General features: G+C 37.4%; 1 protein-coding gene across 15 annotated transcripts in view; it reads right to left on the bottom strand.

The window, feature by feature from the left end:
• Positions 1–24060, bottom strand: part of ASH1L (ASH1 like histone lysine methyltransferase) — a 100498-nt gene that overhangs the window by 12628 nt on the left and 63810 nt on the right. For 14 of the 15 annotated variants that reach the window (XM_036442758.2, XM_036442756.2, XM_036442761.2 and 11 more), the window contains 14 exons: positions 20052–20125; positions 14795–14840; positions 14570–14678; positions 11213–11419; positions 10951–11097; positions 10411–10519; positions 9614–9781; positions 9367–9461; positions 6902–7059; positions 5642–5794; positions 2789–2843; positions 2573–2705; positions 1067–1315; positions 99–185 (listed from right to left, as the gene is read on the bottom strand). In XM_036442758.2, coding sequence (XP_036298651.1) covers positions 99–185; positions 1067–1315; positions 2573–2705; positions 2789–2843; positions 5642–5794; positions 6902–7059; positions 9367–9461; positions 9614–9781; positions 10411–10519; positions 10951–11097; positions 11213–11419; positions 14570–14678; positions 14795–14840; positions 20052–20125 — 1790 coding nt within the window. The remainder of the gene's footprint in view (positions 1–98; positions 186–1066; positions 1316–2572; positions 2706–2788; positions 2844–5641; positions 5795–6901; positions 7060–9366; positions 9462–9613; positions 9782–10410; positions 10520–10950; positions 11098–11212; positions 11420–14569; positions 14679–14794; positions 14841–20051; positions 20126–24060) is intronic. The other variant, XR_004988783.2, reaches the window with a different exon arrangement.

Raw genomic sequence — 24060 nt, 5'->3', positions numbered from 1 at the left:
AGGCTGAGTGATTTATCAAAGAAAATTCAGTATGCCAGGAGCAGGGCTGATAAAATATCATATCCCATAGATCAGAGGATTATCAGAGGGCAGCTTACTCTGTCCACAGGCCTTGGGTCACACTGCTCACAAAGGTAGTGCTCCACATCGGAGTTCAATCCCATGCAATCACAGTGCTGCCACACCTGTAGGGAAAAAAAATGCGTGGGGGGACAGGAGTGTCTTAGACTTACTGAGAGAAGTCCTGGGTGCTAAGAATAAAAATATTTAACCAATAGGAGAGGGAAAAGTAAAACAGGAATGAACTAAGGGGTAAGTGGGTATGTAAAACATTAGAGATAAATGATAAAATAGGGGAAAAAGAGTAAGGACTTGTCTGAACACAAGTATACAGTTTAGTTCACAATAGATAGATCTGGGCAAACAAAATGGGAAGATGGATACAGAATGGGAGAATGAACACAGTACCAAACTATTACTTACTAAATAACATATATCAATGATACTATTATTGGAAAGGCTTTACAGTTACAAAATATTTTTACTTATCTTTATCTAATTTTCCCAACAATCCTATGTGTTACTCATAGCTCCATTTTCCATGTAAGTTCAGTAAATAGATACCAAGGTTCAAATCCAGGCCTTCACTTTTCATCAGGAGCTCTATAAATTACATTCCATCTGTGTTAATGTTATACAGAGTGTAGTACCTCTACTGTTTTGCAAGGTAAAACACTATCCTAAATACCATACATAATTCTTCTTGATCCATATTATGTAAGACATGTACAGTAGGAAATGGGCAGAAAAAATGGAAAAGGAGGGAAAAATAAAATGAAAAAAGGGAAAAGGGAAGGGAAAAATAAAGGGAAAAATAAAATGAAAGAGAAAGACATAAAAAAGGAGAAAGACAATATGGTGAACAGTGGGGGATAACAGAAACCAAGACAAAGTTAAAGTTCATAAAAAGCTGTCAAGCCAAGCCAAAAGAGGCATGAGCTGCTGCTTTGAGTACGGTCACTCTGTTCATCGGGACTAGGTTTCTGCTTCACCTCCTGACCCTCACCATGCACTTGTCACACTGGATCATGAGGCCTTCGTCCTTGTAGAGGCCACAGATACAGCGGATAACATCATCATCCTTCTCATGCCCATTCTCCTTTTCAGAGACTGAGGTCTCACTGCTGTCTGCCTCACTTGCTGTTTCTCCCACAATCTCATCAATTTGGGCTGATGCCTCATGCCGAGCGTTATAATAGGCCTTTCGTAGGCGGCAAACATCTCTTCCAATTGGGGATTTACGCCCATAGTACTTCTGAAGAAAGCAGAAGAAAGAAATCATGTTTCATCTTCTCAATATGGCTTAAAACTATACTTGAAGAGGTAGCAGGATTTTTCTTTATACTCCCATTTTGGTTAAGACTTTCAATACTATCGAATATAGTGCCAGGCATTTGAAAACAAACTGAACTAGAATGAATTAACATTAGAATCTGCACGGTAATTTTTCCATTTTTTCTATTGCTGTCGAATATTCAACTCCTTTCACAGGTCTTACTGTCCACGTGATCAACTATACAGTGACCATGAAAAGTGAATTAATGTCACAAGAATAATGTTGTGGAGAAGCTCTCCATTTAGCTTTGTCTTGTTGTCCTTACAGATATTAGGGACATAGCTACAAGCTTTAAATATACATATGAAAGCTGGGTTTCAGTAAAAAACATGTTATAATTCAGGATTGCCCTAATTCTTCTCCCACATGTCTGTTTTTCTCTCATTTCTTGTCTTCAACCTCAATTCTTCCTTCATCTAGTAGCCTTTTTCTAAAAATTTCATTAAGTGTAAATGTTTTATTTATTTAAAAAATTTTTATTTTATTGTTTAAAGTATTACAAATAGCAGTACATCTTCTAGTAGCCTTTTATCCTTCAAATACCTCTCCAAGGTATTTCAAAGTCACAGAATAACTTCCTCTTCTCTGTATCATACAGTATTCCATCCTCTCCTTTATATCAGTTCAAAATCACATTTTCTCTAATAAGCTTCACCTAGTCTTTTTTTCTTTTTTTAATTGTTGACAGTATTACAGATGTCCTCCATTTCCTTTACCTTCACACCCAGCCCCAAAACTTCACCTATTCTAAAATGTATTCAGAGTACCTCTCAATTCCATTCTTAAGATACATTTACAACTATTTTTACCTATAATATTCTGTGTATTTCACATATACTTATTGTTTTGAGGAAAGAAACTGTGGATATGATTTAAATGTAGTAAAATGTTTATATTATGTAAATATAAAGGTTTAATACTTAAATTAGGTTTTTATAAAAACTGCTTTTTGCAAGTATGACTTAACTTCTATTTTAGTCATATCAATGTCTTTATAATACAAGATTTAATAATATTTAGTACAATGTAATCTTTACTCTAAGGGCACTCAAAAAATGACTGCCTTTCTTAACAAGAAATATGAAAATTCTAAAAGACGGTAAAAATCTTAAAATTCCCCGAATAGTTCTTTGGAACAAATTTCTTAAATCTGTGTTTCAAGTCAGTGAGAAATACCTCAGCATTCCGAAAGACCTTGAGCATGTCAGCATCAAAAGCCTCCACTGTTTTATAATAACCAATGAGGATCTGCTTCTCTATGGTAGAAAGATCTAGGGGATCAGAGATCTTCTCATAGTACTCAGCATTCCTGGAACAGAAAGCCAGGTGTCAGTCTGGTACAGTTGGTAGTTTAAAAAAGAAATTCAGATGATTCCCCCATATGTGACTTACTTCTTCTTTGGGGGGAGGTTCAAAAGTGGTGCTGCCAATGCATGTTGGGAAGAATCTGCAAGAGAATACAAGGTTTAGCAGAAGGGCTAAATGATACAAGAGAAACAAGTATTAACTCATAAATGAAAAAGAATCCTCAAAATTAACAGTTAGAAAAAAAAATATTGTGCTATGACAAATGCAAATATTTTTTAGAAATGGGTGTAAAGGCAGGGATCAGAAGGTACTTTCAGAATTACTTGGAATATAAAAGATATAGCATATATGCTTGAAATATAACACTATGTTAGATGGGTAATGAGAAAAATTTTCAATAAGAATGAGAAATGGGAACTTATGTAGGTAGGCTGCTTGGTGCAAATTTCAGCTCAATAAATTATGACAGCAAAGATCATCTCATTCAAAAATGTCTTCTAGCTCTCACTAATATTACTCCATTGGTTTGAATTCAATTAAATTCTAGGTAATGAATAATTTAGTACTGTAAATATTTTCTGGAATCCTTTTGTTCATAATAGTTACTTTGTATTATAAAAACGGAAGTCATGTGGTGGGGCTTCTTCTCAGTGCTACCTTATTTCCTTTCTAGCAACTTACTATATAAAGTATAGAAAAAAGCCTATTGTTTCATACTCAGAATGTAGTGGACATTAGATGTACTACAGTTTCAGTCTATGGCCATACCACCCTGAACACTCCCGATCTCGTCTGATCTCAGAAGCTAAGCAGGGTCGGGCTTGGTTAGTACTTGGATGGGAGATGTACTACAGTTTCACATTAGACCACAGGGGGCTGGTTGAAAATGCAGACTGTGACCTTTTGGGAATGGAAAGGGTATAGGTGCCACAAAATTTTACATTTTTGGACAGATTGGTCCTCCTTCCTTCTCTATGATCTTAGGTTAACAAAACTGTAAAAAGATACTCAAATATGAAAAGTACAGAAAGAAAAGAGAAAAAAAATTATCCAGAATTTGTTTATCCTCAATTGAGAATATTTTTCGATTGATTTTTAGAAAGAGTGGAAGGAAGGGGGAAGAGACACAAAGAGAGAAACATCGATGTGAGAGACACACACTGATTGGTTGCTAGGGCCAGGAATCGAGCCTGCAACCAAAGTATGTGCCCTTGACCGGAATCAAACCTCTAGGCCAATGCTCTTTCCACTGAGCAAAACAGACCAGGAGCAGAATTTAGGGGAAAGAAGACCAGTCAAAATTGACAGTAAAAGCTGCAATTATTTGTTAAAATATTTTATTTTAAAATCTCCAAATTTTCTGGTCATAAAAAGTCATGTACATTACCAAACTACCTACCCAAAATTAAAACCTCTTCTTTCTCAACCTTAGCCCCAACACATATCCAAAAGATGTGTCTTCAAGTTGGTCTGAAGGTTGTGGGTTATTGTTAAGCTGATTAACAAAAGATGTGTCTTCAAAGAGAAATGTGGTAGGGTAAAAATATTTGCATGAAAACTTAAAAATATATTTTTGTTGATTTCAGAGAGGAATGGAGAGAGATAGAAATATCAATTATGAGGAAGAATCATTGATTGGCTGCCTCCTGAATGCCCCACATTGGAGATTGAGCCCGCAACCTGGGCATGTGCCATCACCAGGATATGAACCATGACCTTCTGGTTCATAGATTGACACTCAACCACTGAGCCACGCTGGCTGGGCTGAAAAATCTTGAAGTACCGTAATTTTTTTTTGTGCAACTTTAGGTTTTTGTTTTTTTTTTAATGTAGGGCCTGAAATCCCTCCAAAAAATATACAAAATTATGTACATGCATTTTTTTCTAGAGAAAGAGTGCATAGCTTTTCTGAGATTCTCAAAAATATCTGTCAAAACAAAAAAGGTTAAGAACCACTGATGCCATATATTCATACTATTTTTTTAAAATATTAATACTAGAGGCCAAGTGCGCAAAATTCATGCACAGGGGTGGGGGTGGGGAGCGGCCTGCACCCTCTCGAAATCTGGGATCCCTTGGGGGATGTCCAACTTTTGGTTTAGGCCCAATCCCGAAAGGATCTCTGTGGGATCGGGCCTAAACTGGAAGTTGGACATCCCTCTCACAATCCAGACTGCTGGCTCCTAACCGCTCGCCTACCTGCCTGCCTGATCGCCCCTAACCACTCTGCCTGCCTGCCTGATCACTCCTAACTACTCTGCCTGATCACCCCCCAACCACCTCTGCCTCAGCCCCGCCACAGCTTCATCCAGAAGGTCATTTGGTTGCCTGGTCTAATTAGCATATTATGCTTTTATTATTACAGATTTCACTGTTCATTCAGGAAAATTTTATCCAAGATAGAGACCTGCTTCTAAGCCATAGCTTAAAAAAAAAAAGTGATTTCTAAATATAGTACTTATGGTAAATCTAATAAATACAAAAAAATTGACTTATAAGATCTAGGGAATTTAAAAACAATTCCCAAAGACTATAATCAGTCCTGTAATTCTATACTCTGACAAAAGGAAGAACTAAATATACCTCCTAATTTCCTAATCCTAAATTGTCACTTATTCTTGGTCTTGGTTGTTTCAAGTGAGGATCAGTGGTATGACTTAAAAAAAGCTAAGAAGCCGGGACCGGTTTAGCTCAATGGATAGAGTGTCGGCTTGGGGACTGAAGGGACCCGGGTTCGATTCCGGTCAAGGGCATGTACCTTGGTTGCGGGCATATCCCCAGTAGGGGGTGTGCAAGAGGCAAATGATCGATGACTCTCTCTCATCGATGTTTCTAACTCTCTATCTCTCTCCCTTCCTCTCTGTACAAAATCAATAAAATATATTAAAAAAAAAAAATAAAAGCTAAGAAGAAGGGGTGTGGGGTGGTTATGGTCACCTTTATAAGAGATGATACCATCACAGATCTCTTTGAAGATCTGGGCGAGGCGGGCTGCTCGAGCCACTTCAATGTTTTCCTCTGCCGCTGCCAGCCGCCTTGTTCGAACAGATCGGGCTGTCTGCAGGGCGGAGAACTGGGTCATGAAGACGTCTGGAAGAAGAAAGTGAACATTAGCTTCAGGAAAAGAGGAGCTGTAAGTGGCTTTCTCTTCCCCAGTGACTTTCTGCTCTTGCTCAATTTTTGTTGAAGTGATTAATGGAAGTCATAAGAGTTCTTTCTTTCCTCCTTACAGGAAAATCAGAAAACAATGAAGTTTACCAGAGAGACAGATGCTACAAGTTAGAGGGAGCTTATTTTAGTAGCCAAATGCTACATAGTGGAGTAGTTGAAAGTTGGAGCTTCAAAATGAGTCTGTGTTGTTACTGTGGCTTCCCTACTAATTAGATTATGATCTTGGTAAGTTACTTAAACGCTCTGTATCTCAGTTTTTTAACTGTAAAATGGGAATAGCGGGAGTATTTTCCTCATGAGGTAATTATGCAGATGAAATAAACACCTTTTTAATGTGTCTAGCTCAGTGCCTGACCTATGAAAGACTCAGGAAATTATTATTATTACCAGAAGATTTGAACTAATTGAATAATAAACTTAGAGAATTTATGCCCATCAAATCACTGAGAGGATAGAAAATTTGGGGCAAATTTCTATCTAGTCCCTAGCTCATCAATATCCCTCATGTACAATGCAGAATGCCTGTACTTTCTGAGGGAAATAAAATAATAAGAGCATGAACTTTTGAACACTATTTTCAGTTAGAAAGAGTATTTAGACATGCTAATTTGGTTTGTGTATATACTATCTAAATGAGGGGAGGGGGAGAAAGCAAAAAGTCTTCAAATTAACACTGGTGTCATTTTCCTCTACTTCTGTCCTCACTATTTACCCTGTCTGCAAGGTATTTTCCAGGTAGGAAAGAAGACAAAGGACCCACCACCTCTATCTCATGTGTAGTGACTGTCAGGCTGTAGGTGATGTTGGGGAGGTGGCGGAAGGGGGCTTCTTCCTATTTCCCACAGTAGAAACAGGAAGGTGGAGAGCTGGGAGGGACAGGCTATTGTTGATTGGTATTAATATGCTTGGATCTTAACTTTTTTGGAACAGACTAAAAGGAATGTCTGAACAGACTGTTTGAAAGTAACAAGTATAATCACTTTGAGATAACCTTTTGGAATTAGCAGAAACTTTTTCAGTCCTTACCAGACTTGATGTTCCCATCATCTCGGCAGATGCCATTCCAGCGGGAATATAATGATGCTGAGTGAATATTATCACTGGTGTGCTTTACTTCCTCCTGTTTCTGCCGAATCTTCTCCCAGTTTCGGACCAAGAACACATGATGCTTTAATACAAAGTTCCTGCAAGGAAAGAAAAAAGTAGTTCTTTTATTCATTAATTCAATAAGCATTTATTACATGTCTGTTCTATGTAAGCCACTATTAAGATGTTATAAATGGCTGAAACCAGTGTGGCTCAGTGGATAGAGCGTTGGTCTGCGGACTGAAGGGTGCCAGGTTCAATTCCAGTCAAGGGCATGTACCTTGGTTGCAGGCACATCCCCAGTGGGGGTGTGTGCAGGAGGCAGCTGATTAATGTTTCTCTCTTATCGATGTTTCTAGCTTTCTATCCCTCTCCCTTTCTCTCTGTAAAAAATCAATAAAATATATTTAAAACAAACAAAAAAAAGCAAGACAAAATTTAAAAATATTTTTTTAAAAAAAGAAAGATGTTATAAATGAATACTTATCAGTGAATTCAGCCTTTAAAAAGAGAATTATATATGGGAAAACATTATTCAGTTTTGCATCCTAAATTTTTTTCACATAACATTTCCTATGTTATTTATTGATAATCCTGAGGACTTATAGGCTACAAAAATTTTGGCAATGGAAACAACCTGATTCGAAGGTAGAACTTTATGGAGTATTTGTACAAATTCTAAAGAAAGTTATCCAGATAAAGTACAGGCTTAGGATTACCTCTGAGAAGGAGAACTGGCAGATATAGGCAAAGATATTTAGGATGGATATGCACTGGGCAAACGATGCTAGAAGCAATACCTCCACATGGATCTAAATGTAAATGAGTTACATGTATCTTGATTGACCCTACATATGATTTTGATGATTCCATTATTTGATTTTTACCATAGTATACATATAATACAATGTTACCTTGAATAAATCTCAAATATGGGTCTGTGTAATGGAGATTAGGCCAATTTTATAGTTCCTGACTTTGGCTGCACATTGAAATCACTCGGGAAGCTTTAAAAATTACTGATGTCTGGATTTCATCTCTGAAAATTCTGGTTTAAGTGATCCTGGGTGTGGCCTGGGCATCAAAAGCGTTTTTTTTTTTTTTTAATTGATTTTAGAAAAGGAGGGAGGAAGGGAAAGAGAGAGGGGGACAGAGACACACACAATAATTAGCTGCCTCCAGAAAGAGCCCCCCAAACAGGGATAGAACCTGCAACCCAGGTATGTGCCCTTGACCTTCCAGTGTAGTAGATGATGCTCCTACCAACTGAGTTACACTGACTAGGGCCATCAAAAGTTTTAATTAATTAATTAATTAATTAATTAATTTATTATATTTTATTGATATTTTACAAGAGGAAGGGAGAGGGATAGAGAGTTAGAAACATCGATGAGAGAGAAACATCGACCAGCCGCCTCCTGCACACCCCCAACCGGGGATGTGCCCGCAACCAATGTACATGCCCTTGACTGGAATTGAACCTGGGACCCTTCAGTCCACAGACCGACGCTCTATCCACTGAGCCAAACCGGTTTCGGCCCATCAAAAGTTTTTAAAGCCCTTAGGCTAACATGCAGCTCAAGTAGAGAACCACTGAATTAGGTATCTGTTTCAATAAAGTTTAAAATTTTTATGACAAAGTGAAATATAATAGAAGAGGCTAAATTATAGTAAAATTTTAAGGATGAACTTTCTAAGATATTAAAGTGTGTAGTGATGGGAAATATAGAATATCTTGAAAAATACAAAATATTCACATTGTTCACCTCTGACATGAACAAATGCTTGAATACAAGGAAGAGTAAAAAGGACCACTAAAGATCCTTTTGACTGCTGTTAATATATCAACTAAGTATGGATTCCTCTGGCAGACTGGGGAAGCCCATATAACCCTGCTCTGAACAATGTTTTAAAAGCATTTTAAAAATTAATTTAAAAACTTAAATAATTTTAATACACAGAATTAAAAGAAAACTAAATATACTGCAATACAGTTTTCAGAATATTTTAAACATTAATTTTTAACACATGACAAGATCTAGTTGTAGGTTTAACTACTACAGTAATTTTAAGGCAGAGATAAACCTGAGTGATATTTTGAGACATCTGTAACACCTATAACATATGAAAATGAATATTGGTGGCAAAACTCATGGAAACTGCAAATACTGCGCGCGCGCACACACACACACGCACACACACACTTTTTTGTTGTTGTTGCCTAAAGTCATATTTAAAGGTCATGCTAAATTTCAGTTAGAAAGTAGGGAAAATAAAGACACAATTCCCCCCCACCCCCAAGTTCACAGACCGCTTGAATACTTATTCAAATATACAACTGCTCAATAATCGAACAAGCAAATCACATAATTTAGAGAGCTTGGGGGAAAAAAATCTACTTTTACCTCTCTCGATTGGACATGGGCTTCATCTGTAATTGGGGGGCCAGTCTTGTTGGAGTGTTCATGTTTTCACTGGGTTCCTCAGAGAGGTGGCCTCTCTGAAAGAGAGATGGATCAGAATGCAGAGGGGCAAAAAGGTCAATCAGAAATCACCTCAAAGAATATTAAAACCACTCTGAAGATGCCACCCTTTGGTATTTCCCTTATTTTAGTAATTGCCTCTGAGGAAAGCCATGAGATCATTATTCACCCTTTTTTTCAGCTTGTGCTTAGATTTCCTCTTTTCTTTTGACCGTCCAGACTTTTTATGTGTGGCTATAGAGTGGTGGCTGCTTTTGCTGCTGGTGAGTCCATTCATACGTTGACTCTTGCCACCGATGATTCCTCGACATTTCTCAAAGCCACACTTACACAGTTGCTTTGAAAGGAAAGAGAATAATGCTTTTAGGCTAGAAGTTCAAATAGGATGCCAGAGCATACCCAACAATAAGTTTGAATGAAGAAATTTTCACATAGAGGAAAACAACTAATAGAGAATGAAGTGGACTTCTACAATACTTGAAAGAAAAGACTAAATATTGGAAAAAAACTTCACCAGAATAGTTAAGAACTGACTGGAGACCAAAAATGATTGGGCAATCTCTTCCTAAGGAGTTCTGAAAGAATAACATAGACCTGTGTATCCTAGATAAGTGGAGCTAAGAGTGAAAAACTGCTTTCTCCTCTGTACTTCTCAATGGCTACAACTCAGTAATGTTTACTGAAGGCCTGTTATACAGAACACTGTGACAAAGTTCAATCTCCCTCTTGGATTTACTATTCTTACCCGTTTTAAAGAAAACATTTTTATTGATTTCAGAGAGGAAGGGAGAGGGATAGAAACATCAATGATGAGAGAGAATCACTTGATCAGTTGCCTCCTGGCCACCCCCCACCAGGGGCTGAGCCCACAACCTCGGCATGTGCTCTGACTGGGAATCAAACGGTGCCTCTTGGTTCATAGTTCGATGCTCAACCACTGAACTACACTGGCTGGGCAATTCTTACCTGTTTTTCAACATTAAAGGAATGAAAGTTGTAATCATAAGTGAGTTCTGTACCAGCTGGCATATCTTTAAGAGCATACAGTCCAATCCGGTATACTCCATTAACAGACCTATAAGAAAGGACAAAAGTTAAAGGTAGAGAGATTCACTTGTTTTTATATCTCATGGTGACAAATTCAGTGCTGAATGAGCTGTTATGAGACAAACCATGTAACAGTACGTAGGACGAAGCAAGCAGTAAATAAATACTAGATGTCTTATATTTATGACATTTTCTACCAACTGGGGCCAGGTATTGAATCTGCAACTCATACATGGCCTTCACTGGGAATCAAACCCAAGGCTCCTCGGAGCATAGGCCGACTGAGTAGTTAGGGTGAAGTGAAGGAATAGCAGAGGCGTAGTCTTTGCCTAAAGGATCTGGGAAATGCCTAAGCTGCTTTGTGTAAGCTGACTGACACTGTGGAACGATCAATCTCTGGATATCCTCAATGCCTTCTGTTCCGTGGGATTCTTGGTTTCCCCATCCCCTCTTCCTTACCATTTCTGCATTTCACAGTTTGGGTCACAGCTGTGGTTGATGAATCGAGCCTCATTTCCCATGCGGTAACTGTCAATCACCATTCCGCTATCCAGGTTCAGACAATAGTGGTCACTGTGATTATGATACTGCTCAATCATCCTGTTTCTGAAAAGGAGAAAGATTATTGAAAGCCACTTAATGATTATATTGAAAGTAAATTTCAAATCTTCCATTTTCCATTCTAATCGGATACCTTTACCATTTTACTATCATCAATTACCTGAATTCCTGTTCACTGACAACCTCTCCTAGGTATTCAATGATGAACTGCCCAGCTTTTAGGGGTTCTTTGGTTCTGATTCCCCAACCTTTTTCCTCAGCTCGAAACCGTTCTAGACATTGCACCCACTCATGCCTCTGTATCCTCTGGTTACAGCACTGCTCACCACAGGGGCAAGTGTTGGGGGAACACTCAGCAAAGATCATTCTAGAAAGAAAAGTAGTAATTATATTCAATTAACTTATATGCCTATATAAACTCATTTTATGTTTTATATGAATTCTTAAAATGAATACACCAAATTATTTTAACAAGGTTAGATTGGCTAACAAGGTTAACAAGTAATAATCTAGAACTTAAAAAGTAATAACACTTTAAATTTTCAAATCAAGTTGTAAACACCAAATGCTCCTTGTAAATTATTAAGCTAATTGTCCACTTAGCATCCTGGGTAAAAGTTCTTATTTAGCTCTGTGCTAAGATTAAATGAACTAACTGCAACCCACAGAGAAATTACTAGTTTCATGATTATACTGCATACTTGTTTTGAAGTAGTTCATGGCCATTTAAAGATTTTTAAAAAACTGTAGTAAAATACACACAAAATTTACCATCATTATCACTTTTAAGTGTACTAATAAACGTCAGTATATTCACATTTTAAAAAATATAAATTTTTATTGATTTTTTACAGAGAGGAAGGGAAAGGGAAAGAGTTAGAAACATAAATGAGAGAGAAACATCAATCAGCTGCCTCTTGCACATCCCCTATAACCAAGGTACATGCCCTTGAATGGAATTGAACTAGGACCCTTGAGTCTGCAGGCTGACGCTCTATTCACTGAGCCAAACCGGTTAGGGCTCACATTGTTTTTTAAAAAAATAGGAATCCTGCCGGAACTGGTTTGGCTCAGTGGATAAAGCATCGGCCTGAGGACTGAAGGGTCCCAGGTTCGATTCTAGTCAAGGGCATGTACCTTGGTTTCGGGCACATCCCCAGTGGGGGGTGTGCAAGAGGCAGCTGATCGATGACTCTCTCTCATCGATGTTTCTAACTCTCTATCCCTCTCTCTTCCTCTCTGTGAAAAATCAATAGAATATATTTAAAAAAAAAATAGGAATCCACATTTCATTACTGTAAATGACTTTTCCACATTAGAAATAACATTAGCAGTCTATATAATTAGCTAACCTATAATTTGGAGTGAATAAACAAGTAAAAATTTTTGAACACAGTAGGTGGACACTGCTTTCCTTTTTAAATTTCTAGGATCTTTAATAGTTTTATTGTTTGGAATCCCAGAATGGCTATTTAGCATGAACAAGGGAGGAGCAAGAATATATTGGTAAATCAAAATATATTATGTTTATAATCATAACTTATAAATCTTGCACAGAAAGTATTTAATACTTTAGAATTTAAAGTATTTTCAGCGTCATTTCATTTATTTTTCCAAAAAATATTATCCTTAATCTAAAGGGCAATTAGTACAGTGTCAAATCACATAAATGAGCAGTAAGCAGAGAAAGTATCCATTGAATTATTCAACTTAAGACAATCAACTTAACTTGTGAAAAAAACACTGCCTTTCTGTCAAATCCATCACCTTTATTCTTTCTTTTGCTGACTTCTTTGCTGTAAGAATATTGTTGAACACCTCTCCTGAAAATGCCCTCTTTTTGTGGGTTTTGTTGATACTTTATGATAATGGATTTCCCACTTCTCTTATTCTTTGTTCATCTTTTCTTTAGAGCGCTCATTTATTTTTGTGGTTTCAATTATAACTCCATTCGTAATACTATACACCTTTATTTCCATCTTTCATAACACACACACACACAATATAGTTCAGATGGACAAAATAACTAAAATATAAATATAACAGTGTTGAGAGGAAAGAGACTTCAATTTAAAAAATTTCTGCCAAAGAACAATCATTCAGAGGTTGGTAAAAATCTGTGTTTTCTAGAGTTGAAGGCACTGAAATATATTCCCTTTGTTTTTATAAATAACCAAGATAAGCCCTTTAATTATATAAAAAGTAAAACATGTTTCTATACATTGTGCCTGAAAACAAAACTGTAAATTTACCAAAATCTGAAAGTAGATGCTGCATGTTAAGATTTGAAGATTTTGAAGTTTACAATGATGTGTGTGAGGTACAATTTCACAACTGGCATGCTGGTTCCCCCAGCCGTGAGAACAACGGACTAGAGACCAGTTCCTGGGCAGGTGCCTTCGCCCAGGAAAATGATATAGAACAGGAAATATTGATACGAATTTCAATATTTATAGCAATCTTTGTTTTGCTATAAATTTGCTTATGTTACCAAAACCATCAAATATATATTTTCATCCTTTTGCCTCTATTAGATATTTCCATTTTGAAATCATTGTCATTTTAAAATCAATGGTTCAAAATGAAAATAATAATTTTCAATTGTATCTCCAAACAAGTCCAATTCCATACTTCCTATCTCTGACAATAGTGTTACTATTTCTTGTTGCTATCATTGACTCAATTCTCATGTGTAACTGCTATATACTAATGGTTTACTAACCCCCTCTCCCCACTAAATATACCATGCCTTTCTTATTTCTCACTGCCACCATAAACTTTACTTCCTCATTATGGCTACCATATATAGAGATCTAGGAAGGTTTCCAAAACTGTGCTTAAAACTTTATAAACATTGATTCATACAATTCTCACAAACTCATCATAAAAGGTATTAGTTTTATTAGAGGGGTTAAATAATGTTCTTCAGGTCTAATAAATAACAAGATTTAAACCTGGGCATGTAAGACTCTAAATATCATTTTTTTTCTGTCACTGTATTCATCCCACATTTGAGCTAAATGTTTATGTGCTCCCAAAATTCATAGTTGAAGACCTAGCCCCAATGTGATGATATTTAGAAGTAGTGCCTTTGAGAGGAAAACAGGTTTGTATTAGGTAATGAGGGTGGGGACTTCATGATGGGATTAGTGCCCCTGTTAAAAAGGCACTGTCTACGAGCATGCAGTGAGGAAAGGCCATGTGAGTGTGCAAGGAGAAGGCAGCTGTCTGTAAGCCAGGAAGTGGATCCTCACCAGACATCCAATCTACTGTCATCTTGACCATCCACTTCACAGCCTCCTAAACTGTGGGGAATAAAGTTCTGTTGTTTAAGCTACCCAATCTATGGTATTTTGGTATAATAGCCCCAGCTGACTAAAACATTTCATTAATTGTTTTAAATACCGATGTGCAATTTCTTGAAACAAAATCAAGAGCATATTTAACTTTTCCCTTCAACTGAAGTAGTCTAGATCTTAAAGCCTATGTTTTTAAAGGAACCTGTTTAGTAGAGTACCTATTGAGGCAGTCATCCACACAGCCCTTCCTGGCGTCATCATCTGGCTTCTTACAGTTACAGGTGGTAGCCTCATAACCAGAAAGGGGTTTGACATCAACGTAGACATCTTGAAAGAAGAAAGTAAAGAACAGTTTGTGTACATACAGGATAATTTTTAAAGTGTCGGACCAAGAGGAACACTGATGATATGGAGACAGAAAAAATAGTTCCCAAATTACTCACTTGAACGAATTTTTTTATATAGTGGGACATCTGGCTTTTTGTATAGCTAGAAGAAAAAAGAAAAATCTTAATATAGCATTTAACTTCAAATGCCAGACAGCAGCATTAATCACTAAAATTATAGGAAGTTATCTATGTGCTCTGCCTATATGGAAATAGCTACAAGACTTTCTGGGCTGGATACATTTAAGGGAAACTCTTGATGTGATCACTTTTCACCCCAAATTAAAAGGTGACTTACTATTGGGTCGGCAACTAAGTAATTGCGGGTTTCACACATATATGGCTTCAGTTGAATTTTTAGGTTTGCAGACGTAGTTAGTACAAATGTAAAACACATTTTGTTATTTGATAGTTGGCTATTCAGCTGTTAATCAGTAAAAAAAGTTTTTTGATCTGTTTTGTAGTTTTCGTTTGGCGTTCGTTGAAAAATGGAAAATCAAAAGGAACATTTTTGTCATATTTTGCTTTTTTATTTCCGCAAAGGGAAAAACGCATCGCAAGCTCATAAAAAGTTATGTGCTGTTTATGGTGACGAAGCCTTAAAAGAACGGCAGTGTCAAAATTGGTTTGCCAAATTTCGTTCTGGTGATTTTTCACTCAAAGATGAAAAACGCTCTGGTCGTCCAGTTGAAGTTGATGACGCCCTAATCAAAGCAATAATCAATTCGGACTGTCACAGTACAACATGTGAGATTGCAGAGAAGCTTCATGTATCACATACATGCATTGAAAATCACTTAAAACAACTTGGCTATGTTCGAAAACTCGATACATGGGTTCCTCACAAACTGAAAGAATCACAGTTAACGCAACGCATTAACAGCTGCGATTTGCTAAAGAAACGTAATGAAAATGATCCATTTTTAAAACGACTGATAACTGGCGATGAAAAATGGGTTGTTTACAACAATATCAAGCGGAAAAGATCGTGGAGCAGGCCAGGTGAACCAACTCAAACAACATCAAAAGCTGATATTCATCAAAAGAAGGTTTTGTTATCAGTTTGGTGGGATTACAAAGGAATTGTCTACTTTGAACTCTTACCACCCAACCGAACGATCAATTCTGATGTCTACATTGAACAACTAACGAAATTAAACAATGCAGTTGAAGAAAAGTGGCCCGAATTGACAAATCGAAAAGGTGTTGTATTCCATCATGACAATGCAAGGCCACACACATCTTTGGTCACTCGGCAAAAATTAATGGAGCTTGGTTGGGATGTTTTGCCACATCCACCATATAGTCCTGACCTTGCACCATCTGATTACTTTTTGTTTCGATCTTTACAAAACTCCTTGAATGGTAAAAATTTCAATAATGATGATGATGTCAAATCGTACCTGATTCAGTTTTTTGCTAATAAAAACCAGAAGTTTTTTGAACGTGGGATTATGATGCTGCCTGAAAGATGGCAAAAGGTCATTGATCAAAATGGGCAATACATTACAGAATAAAGTTATTTAGTTCCATGAAAAATTATCTTTGATTTTTATAAAATCCGCAATTACTTAGTTGCCGACCAAACAGATCAGTGAGAGAGATCTAGGTTCAACAAAATAAATATACATATAAAATGGTTAAAAGAAACTTCATTTTGAACAATTTTTTTTCTTTATTAATTCTCACTCAAGGATATTTTTTCCACTGATTTTTTTAGAGAGAGTAGAAGGGAGGAAGAGGGCGAGAGAAAGAAACATCAATGTGAGACACACAGAGCCTGGCCAGTGTGGCTCAGTGGTTGAGCATTGACCTATGAGCAAGGAGGGCACATGCCCGGCCTGTGGGCATAATTCCCAGTGGGAGCATGCAGGAGGCAGTCGATCAATGATTCTCTCTCATTGTTAATGTTTCTCTCTCTCTCTTCTTTCCTCTCTGAAATCAATAAAAAATAAAAAAATAAAATAAAAGAGACAAAGCGATTGGTGCCTCTCCCATGGGCCCCAACCAGGGATGGGGAACAAACCAGAAACCCAGGTATATGCCCTTCACTGGGAATCAAACCTGAGACCCTTCAGAGCATGGGCCAAAATGCTAATCATTGAGTTACACTGCCCAGGGCTGACCTATATATTTCTTCTTCTTTTTCTAAATATTTTTATTGATTTCAAAGAGGAAGGGAGAGGGATAGAGAGATAGAAACATCAATGATGAGAGAATCACTGATTGGCTGCCTCCTGCACGCCCCACACTGGGGATCAAGCCTGCAACCTGGGCCTGTGCCCTGGACTGTAATTGAACCTGGGACCCGCAGTCCGCAGGAGGGTGCTCTATCCACCGAGTCAAACCGACTAGAGAACTGATGTTTCTTTAGCATGTTGTTGGGTTAACTTAAATGAAAATCACAAACTATAAATCAAAGCTATTCATTTGGATAAATTAAAATTCTATTTGCCCCTATAGAAAAAGAGGAAAACTTGCATAGAGATTCCTTATATGAACTGGACATGTATATGAAATTTTAAGAAATGAGCCAGGACTGGTTTGGCTCAGTGGATAGAGTGTCGACCTGCGGACTGAAAGGTCCCGGATTCGATTCCGGTCAAGGGCATGTACCTTGGTTGCGGGCACATCCCCAGTGGGGGGTGTGCAAGAGGCAGCTGATCGATGATTCTCTCTCATCGATGTTTCTAACTCTGTCCCTCTCAATTCCTCTCTATGTAAAATCAATAAAATATATTAAAAAAAAAAAAAGTTCAGAAATGAGTACCCTGGCTTTTTCAGGGTGGGTATTGTTGCAAAACACATTTCACATTTTAATTAAGGCAATTAATTTAGTGAAAAAGAAGACTGGGCGAGCAGGAAAATGGAGCTCTCACACTGTAATTAAGAATGCATCAGCCCAGCTGGTGTGGCTCTAGTTGAACATCAACTCATGAACCAGGAGGTCAGTGGGTACATTCCCAGTCAGGGCACATGCCTGGGCTGCAGGTTTGATCTCCAGTAGGGGTTGTGCAAGAGACAGCCAATCAATGATTTTTCTCATTGATATTTCTATCTCTATCCCTCTCACTTCCTCTGCTTAAAAAAAAAAAAGGCTGACCACTGTGGCTCAGTAGTTGAGCATAAATCCATGCATGAACGCAACAGATCACTGGTTCAACTCCTGGTCAGGGCACATGCCCAGGTTGGGGGCTCAATTCCCAGTAGAGGGCATGCAGGAGGCAGTCGATAGATGATTCTAATTATTGATATTTCTTTCTCTCCCTCTCTAAAAATCAAAAACATATCTAAAAAAAAGAAGAACGCATTAGAAAAAGAAACAACAGAAATGTATTAGAAGGGAGGCAGGCAGCTGGTTATGGTTTTACCAGAGGACAATATAAAAACAGCAACATGGGCTAAGACTGCCATCATTTCTCAGTGGGTATTGTCAAAGCACTGTTATCTCCTTCAATGCTGTAAACTCTTTGAGACAAATACCTAACATATTCTCTCAGAATTCAAGAAAGGCTACCAGAGAAGAGAATACGAAGAAAACATCCATTGCCTTTTGGCTTTCCAAAATTAAACTTTGGCCGAAGCCGGTTTGGCTCAGTGGTAGAGCGTCGGTCTGCGGACTGAAAAGTCCCAGGTTCGATTCCGGGCAAGGGCATGTACATTGGTTGCAGGCACATCCCCGGTGGGGGGGCGTGCAGGAGGCAGCTGGTTGATGTTTCTCATCGATGTTTCTAGCTCTCTATCTCTGTCCCTTCCTCTCTGTAAAAAAAAATAAAAAAATAAAAAAATTAAAAAAAAAAAAAATATATATATATAAAATTAAACTTTGGTGGAATTTTGGCAAAACTCAAGAGCTTATTCACCTCGCCTGTGTGACTTTTTTTTTTTCTCTCCCCAAACTAGAGGCTCAGCGCATGAAATTTGTGCATGGGTATGGTCAGTTGGCCTGGCCTATGATCAGGGCCATCTTCCCTAGCTGTCTGCAGCTGGCTCTGCCCTACGCCACCACCTACCACTGGTTTCCCATTTATCATCCGATGATCAATGCCTGATGGCCAGGGGAAGGGACTGAGAGGTTGGCTGTTCCTGCCTGCTCCTTGGCCCCGCCCTCACCATGGGTGGCCATCAGGTGACGAAGCCTGCCAGCCAGAGGCGGTCAGTGCGCCTCATAGTGACTGGTCCAGCGGTCGTTCTGGCTGTTCTGCCATTAGGGTCAATTTGCACATTACCCTTTTATTACAGGATAGAGGCCTGGTGCATGGGTGGGGACCAGCTGGCCTGCCCTGATAGGGTGGGCGGGTCCCCACTGGGGGATGGGGCTGACCTGGGTGAGGGGCTACCAGGGGTTTGTAGGCCAGCCAAGCCTCCAAACAGGGTGGGAGTTCTTGTAGCGGGGCAGGGCCGGCCTGGGCAAGGGGCTGTAGGGGTTTGCAGGCTGGCCGCAGTGGGCATCATAGCGACCAGTTGTTCTGGTTGCTGGCTTTTATATATATATATATATATATATATATATATATATATATATATATATATATATATATATATATATATATATATATATATGGATGGTTGTTCTCAGTATGGGGTTTGGGGCCCATAGCTTAACACAAAAATTATTGGGGACTGCCCTGGCCAGGTTTCTTATCTGGTAAGAGCATCTTCCTGATAGGCCAAGGCTGTGGATTCAATCTCTGATCAGGGCACATACAAGTATCAACCAATGAATAAATAAGAGGGACAACAAATTGATGTTTCTCTCTCTCTCAAAAAAAAAAAAAAAAAAAAAAAATCAAAAATTTATTGGGAAAAATATTTCAATTAGGGAAGAGGGAAAAATAGTATCTTCCTATTTTTAGTTCCCAATATATTTAAAGATCTTTTAAAAGCATAAGAGTGTTAAACATTTTCCCTGTTTCCTTTGTATGTGAAAAAAATTTCAAACTGATGGGAAGGAGCCAACAAAAATAAAGCCTGAAATTTCTTCATGCTGCTCAGTACATCTACATTCTCTGGAGACCTGCATCAAACAGGATTCTTACAGAACAGAATCTATGCTACCAAAATAAAAGTCCAGAATAATAACGGAAGATTGCTGAGGAAAGTAGAAACTCACTGCTATTTTGAATTATGAGTAAAGGCAAATAGGTCACATTAAATATGAATGCAAAATCTTTTTTTTTTTTAGTCTCTAACCTTCACAGGGACACTTTATATTTCCTAAAATGATAGCATAACAAGGAGGCAGAGAAAAAGATCTGCATTCCCTCTCTGCCATGCCTTAAGGATGAAACCTGGAAAGATAGATTCATTGTACCTGATTATGTTTCCACTGCCAAAGGATGTCATAAGGAAGCTGGAAGTCAATTCTTTTTTGCCTTAGATACTTTCCTGAAACAAAAACAACAATAACAAAAAACTTAATTTAAACATCTATTGATACACAAGATCTAATATGCACTAACTAGAAAAATAAAAATCTAATTTTTAGCTTTATGGATTTTTCCATCACTAATCTTTAATTTTTACTTATTTTTTCATACTAAAGACACATTTTAATTGTTTATATAAAACACTAGCATAAGTTACTACCAAACAACTAGCATAAGTCACTAAAGACACATTTTAATCATCTATATAAAACAACTAGCAAAGTTACTACCAAAAATACAGGACATTATGAAGCAAAAAAAACACTAAGAATTTATTATTATGATTATTTTTTAAAATTTTTATTGATTTTTAGAGAGAGGAAGGGAATAGAGAGATAGAAACACTGATGAGAATAAAACATCATCAGCTGCCTCCTGCATGCCCCTCCCAAACCCAAGAATCAAGCCCTCAATCCCAGCATATTCCCTAACCAGAGATTGAAGCAGTGATCTTCTGGTTCATGGGTTGACATTCAACCACTGAGCAACACCAGTTGGGCAGGAATTGTTTATTAAAATTACTACCTAGAGCACCTGGCATCTATTCTCCTTCATTATTTAAAAAAATATATATATATTTTATTGATTTTTTACAGAGAAGAAGGGAGATAGCTAGAAACGTCAATGAGAGAGAAACATCGACCAGCTGCCTCTTGCACACCCCCTACTAGGGATGTGCCCGCAACCAGTGTACATGCCCTTGACTGGAATCGAACCTGGGACCTTTCAGTCCGCAGACCAACGCTCTACCACTGAGCCAAACCGGTTTCGGCTATTCTCCTTCATTATTAAGCACAATATAAAGCTGATTATAAAAAGGGGAAGAATAGCCCTAGCTGATTTGGCTCTGTGGATAGAGCGTTAGCATGCAGACTGAAAGGTCCCAGGTTCGATTCCAGTCAAGGACACATGCCCAAGTTTTGGGCTCAATCCCCAGTAGGGGGCGTGAGGAGGCAGCAGATCAATGATTCTCTCTCATCATTGATGTTCCTATATTTTTCTCTCTGAAATCAATAAAAATGTATTTTAAAAAGGGGGAAAGTATAAGAGTTTTTAATAATAGGATTCCTTGAAACTCAATAGTGTTTAAATGGATTTTCATAATTAACTTCTTAAATATTAAAATATTACTATTTAAAGTCAATTTCAAAGCCCCCTTTGTACCTTAAAGAGGCTTCTTCAATTTCCTTCTTTATATCACCCTTCTGCATTTTTTTGAAGGAATATTATTCAATATTTTATTGATCAATTGAGAAAACAGATGTTAAAGATTTATATAATATATGTTTATGGTTTGAAAGCAATTTCTCAAAAACATAACAAACCTATATATAGAGAAAATTTAAAAATCATATCTATCATTCACTTGTATAAAATCAATTTCCTATATGAGTAGAGAAAAATCAATTAAAGAATAACAACTATTTAAAGTTAAAATATATATATAATGTTTAAGTTAATAGTTAAAATAAAGTTAAATATTTTTAAGTGTGACAAGAATACATTGCTGTTTTTCAATAAAGATGTTTTGCAAGATCTTTCTATATTAATAAAGTAGTTGATAGTTTCACTAAAATGTTCTTTCTCTCCCTTATTTTTTCCCTTCTCTCTAAAAATCTATGGAAAAATAGTCTCAGGTAAGGATTAACAACAACAAAAAACTGAAAGCAGAGTTCTCAAAGAGAATAGTAAACTAATGTTCATAGCAGCATTATTCAGAATTGTAAAAAGGTGGAAACAAATGTCCACTGACGAATGAATGAATAAACAAAATGCAGGGTCCTGGCCAGTTTGGCTCAGTGGCTGGAGCTCTGGCCCATGGACTGAAGGGTTGTGGGTTTGATTCTGGTCAAGGGCTTGTACCTGTGTACAAATCAAATAAAAATAGAAAGTGGTTCTATTTCTGGGCTATGTCTGCTGTTCCATATATGAATGCCAATACCTCAGTTTTGATTAAAAGTACTTTATAACCAAAACCGGTTTGGCTCAGTGGATAGAGCGTCGGCCTTCGGACTGAAAGGTCCCAGGTTCAATTCCAGTCAAGGGCATGTACCTGTGTTACAGACATATCCCCAGTGTGTGGATATGTGTGCTGCTCTCTGTGCCTCTGGCTCCTGCACTGACGGTGTGTGTCAGTGTGTGTGTGTGTGTGTGGGGGGGGGGGGGTGCAGGAGGCAGCTGATTGATGTTTCTCTCTCATCGATATTTCTAACCCTCAATACCTCTCCCTTCCTCTCTGTAAAAAAAATCAATATATTTTTTAAAAAGTGCTTTATAGTAACTCTTGAAGCCTGATAATGTCTTTCAATAAGTTTTATTTAAAGATCATGTTGAAGATTCTAGGTCTTTTGCATTTCCATATGAATTTTAGAACCAGTTTATCAGTTTTTATAGAAAAGCCTACTGGTTATATAATTTATATCGTACCAAATATTTCCAATCTCTGAATGCAGCGTATTTCTCCATTTATTTATGTCTTTCTCAGATAATTGTTTTCATTTTTAGGGTAAAATTTTAGATATGTTTATTTTAAAAAAATTTTATTCATTGACTTTAGAGCAAGAGAAAGGAAGAGAGAAACTATATGGGGGGAAATGCAATGAATGCAGGAATTCAACCTATTTACATAATATAGTCTATTCAGATTTTCTATTTCATCTTGCATCAGTTTTAAGTATTTTTAAAGGAATTTATCCATTTCATCTACATTGTTCAATGTCCTGGCCTAAGGTTATTCAGAATAATCCCTTATTAGCTTCTTAATGACAGTAGAACCTATTGCATAGATACCAGTAATTTGTGTTATCTCTTACTTTTTTTTTTAAAATATATTTTATTGTTTTTGTACAGATTGGAAGGGAGACAGACAGAGAGCTAGAAACATTGATGAGAGAGAGTCATTGATCAGCTGCCTCTTGCACACCCCCCACTGGGGATATGCCCGCAACCAAGGCACATGCCCTTGACCAGAATCGAACCCGGGTCCCCTCAGTCCCCAAGCCGATGCTCTATCCATTGAGCCAAACCGGTTTCGGCTATCTCTTACTTTTTTCTTGCTCAGTGCAGCTAGAGGTTGTGAATTTTGTTGCTCTTTTCAAACCTCTAATATTTTATTGATTTCTACTCTTTATTATTTACTTATTTCTACTTATACCCCAGTTTTATAGAAATGATTGGGATGGCTTTGCTCTTCTCACTGACATTGAGTATTTGGTTATAGTAAGTCAAGGGGAACGGGTAGTCACTCTGTGTTAGTACAAAATAAGTTTCACATAATCCTCACTATTTAGGATGAAAGCAATTTCAATATGTAGATGAAAATGCTAAGATGTGGAGTAGATAAGTAAATTGTCCAAGGTCAAATAGCTACAAGAGTATGGAATGGGAAGAGGAGTTCATATGTGCTTGATTCTAAGGTGTGTCAAGGATTCCCCAAGATTACTCTTAGGTTTGGTGATTCACAGGACTCAGCATATACAATAGTTATACTCATGGTCATTATAGCAAAAGGATACATAGCAAAATCAGTAAAGATAAAAAGGCAACTGGGCAAAATATGGATGCAACCAGGCACAGATTTAAAGTTCTCTCCTAGTGGAGTCAAATAAGATGAAATCGTTGACAAGGCTTTGTGACATTTGTGAAACATTGTCTATCAAGGGAGATCATCAGAAATTCATTACTCAATGTTTTAATTGGTGGCTGGTCATATAAGTACCCTCTGCCTAGAATGTACCAAAAATCCAGACTTTTAGAATGAAAGCAGGTGTTCAGTGGAAACCATAGAATTTACACACAGTAAAACACTGCTATTACTATCTAGGGATTTTATCTCAATAGAGGAAACTGTGTATGGTTTTCAAGTTCCTTGATGCCAGGTAACGGACAACCTAG

Source organism: Pipistrellus kuhlii, unplaced genomic scaffold (assembly GCF_014108245.1).
Source record: "Pipistrellus kuhlii isolate mPipKuh1 unplaced genomic scaffold, mPipKuh1.p scaffold_m20_p_18, whole genome shotgun sequence".
Lineage (NCBI taxonomy): Eukaryota > Metazoa > Chordata > Mammalia > Chiroptera > Vespertilionidae > Pipistrellus > Pipistrellus kuhlii.
The sequence above is the reverse complement of the archived record's forward strand: the minus strand, read 5'-3'. Positions and strand labels throughout refer to the sequence as shown.